Source organism: Mustelus asterias, chromosome 4, assembly GCF_964213995.1.
Source record: "Mustelus asterias chromosome 4, sMusAst1.hap1.1, whole genome shotgun sequence".
Classification (NCBI taxonomy): Eukaryota; Metazoa; Chordata; class Chondrichthyes; order Carcharhiniformes; family Triakidae; genus Mustelus; species Mustelus asterias.
The window spans coordinates 82,323,936-82,331,005 of NC_135804.1; the positions used below are offsets into that span (position 1 = coordinate 82,323,936).

The 7,070-nt window shown below is 44.9% G+C and overlaps 1 protein-coding gene and 1 non-coding gene across 2 annotated transcripts in view; one reads left to right on the forward strand and one right to left on the reverse strand.

Annotated features, from left to right (window-relative positions):
• The window catches only part of LOC144493139 (sodium- and chloride-dependent neutral and basic amino acid transporter B(0+)-like), a 108,662-nt gene extending 101,817 nt beyond the window's left edge, over positions 1 to 6,845 (reverse strand). The window contains exons 1-2 of the mRNA XM_078212039.1: positions 6,774 to 6,845; positions 4,066 to 4,219 (exon numbers count right to left, since the gene is read on the reverse strand). Coding sequence (XP_078068165.1) covers positions 4,066 to 4,219; positions 6,774 to 6,845 — 226 coding nt within the window. The remainder of the gene's footprint in view (positions 1 to 4,065; positions 4,220 to 6,773) is intronic.
• trnan-guu (transfer RNA asparagine (anticodon GUU)) lies at positions 5,221 to 5,294 on the forward strand. The gene has a single exon. It is a non-coding gene; the product is annotated as a tRNA-Asn (tRNA).
• Positions 6,846 to 7,070: the final 225 nt, after the last annotated feature.

Consider the following 7,070-nt stretch of genomic DNA (forward strand, 5'->3'; position numbering starts at 1 on the left):
AAGGGGGAAGTGCCGGTAAGGTTAGGCGTGCATTTAAATGGGCGTCGCGCAGTCCTGATCGTGGCCATTTTCGGGCCTTGGCAAAGGGGGAACCGGCTCGGAGGTGGGCACGGATCGTACTACTCGCCTCACGCCCAACTTTACCAAGTTTTCACGCCCGAAAACGGGCGCAACGTGATGGTAAAATCGGGCCCTAGGACCATGAATCTTACCAAAAACTTTGAATTATGTATCTATGTTTTCCATGAGACTAATGGTGCAAAATATGTTTTCACCACTTATCGTTTCATTGTGTACATTACCTCGTGTATGTTTCTGATGGGACACCAAATGGTCATTCTCATTCCTTGAAGTTATCCATTATATAGTCTGTTAAGAGCAGCTCACTGTGCTTTGTAGTATCTCATGCACTGTCATGCCCTTTCTGCCACATGGCTTACACAATTGATGAATTGTGTAAGCCATGCAAAAGGCCACACCTTGGTGTATGCAGAAGGCTACACCTTCCACATATTTTGCTAGGTTGAAGTGTTCTAGTCAGTTTGTGAACTCTTGGGATGGTAATTAGGAACTGTAATCTTTGTCGACTTTGATGATTGCTTCTTACTTATGTCAATTCTTGTGTAGGTCTTCGATGCTATGCATTTTGGCGTTGTCTAGCAAATCTTCCTGCAAAGCTTCCATGGGATTGGGTACAATCACCAACTCGACCAATTTACCCGTTAGCTCTGCATGTGAAAAAAATCACAGGACATACCCTTTCCTCTACATCTGCTGAGGAAGTGGCCTATGGATTCTGTAGGCTGTTTTCCAAATGACAAACTCGAGTCAATGCATCGGGAAGTTTAACCTGATTCCAAACTGATCTTCTCATGTAGTCCATTACTTTTGGTGGTCCTTTAGCTCTTCTATTGTTAATCCTCATATGTTCAGCTTGTGTGGGCATCCATTCCCAATAGCTAGGTACATTTTTACAGCATGCTTGTCTGAATCAGATGCACCTGGATCAAGAGACCATAGCTCTGTATGCTGTTTAACAATGTGAATTTGTATAGTAGCTAAGCTGCATCCCAATTCAAACTGAGGAAATTTGTAGACATTTTGACAATATCCCTTTGACTTTCAGCAACTCTCAAAGCCAGCCCTTATAATCACAGCCATTTCTGGCCCAATGTTTATGACAGGTTTGTTTCTTGTTTTTTTCTTTTTGATGCTGCCTTTCTCATTATTGGTCCATCCCACAGCCTGCCCTTCCCAACTAAGTTAACCCAGTGCTCGGTAAAAGCAAATTACTGCGGATGCTGGAATCTGAAACCAAAAGAGAAAATGCTGGAAAATCTCAGCAGGTCTGGCAGCATCTGTAAGGAGAGAAAAGAGCTGACGTTTTGAGTCCAGATGACCCTTTGTCAAAGCACCAGCTTTACAAAGGGTCATCTGGACTCGAAACGTCAGCTCTTTTCTCTCCTTACAGATGCTGCCAGACCTGCTGAGATTTTCCAGCATTTTCTCTTTTGGTAACCCAGTGCTGGTCCTCTCAACGTGCTGTCTCACGCACTGAACTGACAGATTTTGCGCTGCAATCTCACCATGAAAGAACCATCGCATACCAGCTTTTTAACTTGAGAGCTGCCTGCATCTTCAAGGCTTTTCAGTGCAGTCACCACATTGCAATTTTAATGTTCTCCAAAGCTGTAAACTCTTTGCTGTCTGATCAAAATGTAAAGGCTCATCTCATGCTATATAGTATAATCTAAAGCTGTTTACTATGATATACCTGTACTTCAGCCTTGCTGCCAGTCTGTTTGAGCACAGCTGCACAACATGGAGCAGACTCGATGGGCTGAATGGTCGGTTTCTGCTCCTGCATCTTATGTTGTGCTTTTATAGTAATTTAAAGGCCCCAAACATTGGTAAGGGATTGGGCAAATGTGTTGTGTGTTCAACTTTTGAGGCTAAGCACATGAGAAAAGTTATACAAATGAAGAAACCTTGAAGACAGCAGCAGCAGAGCTGTGTGTACGGTGTTCTGCTCACAGGTCAAAGTGAAGCAGGGACTGGATCACTTCACTTTAAGTGATAGCATGCTGCTATCCCTTAAAGGCATATTACAATAGACAGATCACATGACCCTTTTCATTTAATCTTAAATTAAAGGCGGAGTAGATTTTACCATCATAGGAATCATGGCGGATGGGACGGGAAAATTGATGCACCATTGACAGGTCCATTGACCTCGGATGGGAATTTCCAGTCTCAGAGTGCGCAGCACCGGAAAATCCTGCCCATAGCCCGAAAATATACCAATCTTATAAACCTCCTAATTGTAACACTTTTCTGTTCTGTCTTATTTTTTTTCTCCCTCTGAATCCAGTCCCTGTTTACTTTTCTTGACTTCTTCTGTACTTGGTTTGACATTGACTTCATCCAGTCAAATAAATATTTCTTTCTCAGTCCTTCCACTTTCTATTTCACAATCCTTCACTTTGATTGTTGAGAAGATACTCCATTTTTTCCCTTGTTCACTCAGGTCCAAATATGGTTTTCCCCATGTACCATTAATAACTCACACCTTCAGAAAGTTAGTGGACAGAATACTTTGTGCTGAAGAGCAAGTTAACCTTTGGCAGACACTGCTACATTCTCTGTGTCATAATAATGAAGGAAAAACTCCAAATTACGTCCAGAAATATTCAACTTTAAATAAGACCTGTGAGTTTTTTTTTAAAATAGACATACAAGCCAAAGATCGCAGGGAATATAAAGTCAGTCACTGGCTGAATTGCTGGTAGATAATACATTGAGAGATAATGGAACCACACCCTGTTACCAAACAAGGTACTTCTAAAGCATGCAGGAAACTAATTGCCAACTTTGACATCATCTCATCAAGAGATATCCTGTGTGTGTGTGTGAGAGTGTGTGTGTGTGCATGCGTGTACATGCATGTATTTGTGTGTGCATTAGTGCTGGTGGAAGTATCCAAGAACACGTGTGACACAGCGGAACAACCCAACCATCAGCAGCACCCATGCACAGCTTTTTGCAGCTATATCTCTATCTTTCCCTCTCTCTGAGTTTTGAAGTCAGCCTAGTCAACAAAGACTAGAACTGAAACAGAAGCAGGGAACGCCAAACTGCAGAACAACAAAATCTGAAAGCCCGCTATTCACTTGCTGAAGTCAGCACTATTGGAGTGTTAAAACAGGCCATTCGCCTGCTGCAATCAAGGTAAGTGGAATCTCAAATCACAATGGTCGCAATGTCCAATCATCTACTCCTGGTGTGTTAAAGACGGTTCCGTATACCTTTTATACTTACATTTTGGACACAATTCTTATTTTCAAGCTGTATGAATGAATATGCATTTACTTTATCATTTCACTTTAGCAGTTAATAAATTCACTATATCTTTAACTTAAGAAACTTCGTTAAATTGGCTCCTTTCAAATAATAAATATTGGGACTGGGAGAAGGTATCCAAAAAGGGAGGGATCCCTTTTAGATCAGTTTTGTTGCAACCAGCAGAGGGTATTGAACAAAGAAAGGGAGCCAGTTCATCCCAGTTCACCCTGGACATAATAATTTAGGGGTATCCCAATCAGACAATAACAAATCAAGTGACCTCATCCTGGTTAGAAATTTTGGGAACTTCACCTGGGGACCAGTCATAACACCTGTTACAGCAAAATCTGGCCCAGTTATTCTCTCTGAATTTTCTTTAGAGTTACATGGTGCTGAATGCTAAAGAGCCAAAGAAAGATTGGTAATTAAAAATGATGCTTCTGAGAAAAGAGGAGCTGGCCTGGACTTTACCCTGGAGGCAAGGTACAAGTAAGAAACATTCACCAGGCTTGTTGGTGTAATAACCTATTTATTAATTTGCTGTTTTCTAACTAATCCATTTCTCAGTTAAATTGTTGGTCTGAGGCCCTGTCTGTCCTCTCATGTGTACAGAAACGATCCTGTGACACTATTTTGAGAAAATGCAGGGGAGCTCTTGTGAGTGTCTTGGCCAAGTTTATCTCTTCTATTCTTTGCCCTGCATTTCAGATTTTACCACAGTACCTCCTCCATTTCTGTAAGCCAGATAAGGAAATCGGCAAACGTTACCGAGACCCACTGCATAACCGATCATTGAGAGCAAGTACTCAGTCTTCGAGGACCAGTTTCCTCGTTCCACATTCTCGTCACTTTCACCCACATGTCCATTGGTGACAGCCTGGGGGGGGGGAAAGAGTGGAAATGGACAAGCCCGAAATTAGACTTTCTCAGACTGGAACTCAAACAAATAGTACAGTTTTCACCAGTACGGAGGGGTGATTTTACCGTTGCGCCCCGCCGGCCGATGGACAGAGCGAGCCGGTAAGATCACAAGGGAGCCAAGAAATCAGGTTCACGCCCGATTTCTCGACTCTCACGATCTTATTGGTATCGGATATCCGGCACAATCAGCCTCACATACATTTCCGGCGCAAGGCTGAATAATATATATAAATTAAATTTGCATATGTTTAGAATTGAATTAATGAGCCTGGGACAGTATCGTCTGGGCTCACCTGCCTCTGTGGCCTCGCCTGGAGAGTTTCTCTCTGGTGAGAATCGCAGCTGGTCCACAGCAACGGGGACCAATCGTGATGGCCTTACCGATAGAAACGGAGGCTATTGAAGCCCCTCAGGAAGGTCGGGTGCAAGGGGAGGGATGCCACTTGGAAGCCAGCCTGGCAGCTTGGCACTGCCTACTGGGCACTGGGCAATGCCAAGGGGGTGAGGCCAGAGGGGCGGGGCCTACTGTGAGTGGGGCCAGAACGGGGATGGCCGGTTGTTGTTGGGGGGAGAACCCACTGCGCACACTGCACTCGGGATTGGTGGGGAAGGAAGGGGGATGATCTGGGCTGGACATGGGTGGGGGGGTCAGGCTGGCAATCACAGGGGGTTTGGGCCAGCAATCGCAAGGGGCAGGGTGCTGGGTTCGGTCCGGGCAGGTAGGGTGGTTTGCTGGTTCAATCGCTTCGGGTGGGTGCAGAGGGGTCGTGCTAGGTGGCGGGCCCCCACAGTACCTGGGTGAGGTGCTTTCTTTGAGGCTGGCTGACAGCAGCAGAGGCCTGTCACTCAACCTCTGCTGCTGGAGACCTGCATATGCACAATTACACCCTCCGTTGCTTTCAACCAGCATTCGGGCGACTTAAGCCCTGCACCCTCCCCTATAGGCGAGAAAGTGTTGTCTCTGTGGTGCAATCGGTTAGCGCGTTCGGCTGTTAACTGAAAAGATGGTGGTTCGATCCCACCCAGGGACGCTGAGCGTTCAAGTTTTAGGGCGGCACAGTAGCACAGTGGTTAGCACTGCTGCTTCACAGCTCCAGGAACCTGGGTTCGATTCCCGGCTTGGGTCACAGTCTGTGTGGGGTTTGCACATTCTCCTCGTGTCTGTGTGGGTTTCCTGTGGGTGCTCCGGTTTCCTCCCACAGTCCAAAGATGTGCAGGTTAGGTTGATTGGCCATGCTAAAATTGCCCCTTAGAGTCCTGAGATGCGTAGGTTAGAGGGATTAGTGGGTAAATATGTAGGGATATGAGGGTAGGGCCTGGGTGGGATTGTGGTCGGTGCAGACTCGATGGGCCGAATGGCCTCTTTCTGTGCTGAATGGATTTCTAAGAAACTATTTCTGGGGAATTCTCTTTTACTGTCAGTTCATAAGATAACAGATTTGTCATCTCCAAAAAATGGATCAGAAGCTCTCCCGTTTTCACACCGTCCTGGACTTTTTTAGTAAGATCGCCCTCCAAGATTCTGGGTTGAATTTTCCAAGGAGTGGCAATTACCATCGGACTGCGACTCCACTCCTTTTTTTTAAACAGTGTCAGAAGTCCACATTTCTAGCCAAACTTATAAACTTGTCCTCTTCAGGAATGTGGAACATTCCTTCTCTGGAAGTCCTTCATCGTAGGAAAAGGTTGTCAGGGAAAATCAAGCCATGCCTTCTTCTTATGTTGCTAGCTGGTGTATTTTGGTGTGTCAGTATGAATTCACTAATGCAGTAAAAAACTCTGGGGCATTCAAATAGCTTTCCTCTCCGTTAATGAATGAGATAAATGGGTAAGTCAGTGGACATTGGCGTGACAAGGTAATATAGAGCCAGCTGGGCAGCGTGGCACATTGCGGGTTGTGGGCGACTATGGTGCCAGCTGGGTAGTGTGCAAAGTGGCAAGGTGAGCAGGGGTGGTAGGGTAAGGTGACAGGGTGTATAGAGTGGCAGTATGGTCGGGAGAATAAGGTGGCTGCTCCTTAGGGTGACTGGATCAATGGGACTTAGGGTCAGTGGGAAGCAGAAGGATGGTCAATGGGAGGCACTTGTAAAATTACACAGCAGTTAGATTTATTTTCCTGTCTAACATATCCTGGGCAAGTATCCAAGTAAGAGAGTCAGAACCTGCCAAAGTTTCCAACTTCAATTTGGATTTGGGAACTTTTTCAGGGGGATCTGGACACGGGGAAATTGTCTAATCAAAATTTGGAAATTATTGAACAATTCCACAGAGTCCTTGAATTGGGATTTCCAAGGGGACTCCAGCACATTTTCTAGGATACCTCTGGCTATGACTATCGGGAGACAAGAAGATCTGGGCCACTGTTCTCCATTTAGCAGTAATCAGTTGGTAGATTAGAAACACTCTGAACCCCACAGAGAGACTCTGCAATTCACACTGATCATAATCCTCAAATCATCAGCTCCTCTGAGTTTTACAGTTTACTGTCACAATTAGGAAAAATTACTCACTGTATCCTCTGGAGGGTGTGTTTGATGGTCGTTCTGCGAAAATTCAGATAAAGCCAATTCTCCCTTGTTCATTTTTGGAGAATGATGAACAATGTTTTCCGTTGACAGAATGTCCAGTTTGAAGAAATTTTACTGCTGCAGTACAGAACTCATGAGTTCTGAAACAGAGTCCAAAAGCAGTGCAAAGTGCAGTAACTATTCCACATGTGATTTGAAAGGGACATTATAAGGTACATCCAAAGTCCCAAAACAGGGGGAGATGCTAGACTAAATGTGCCTTTTCGCTATAATGTGTAA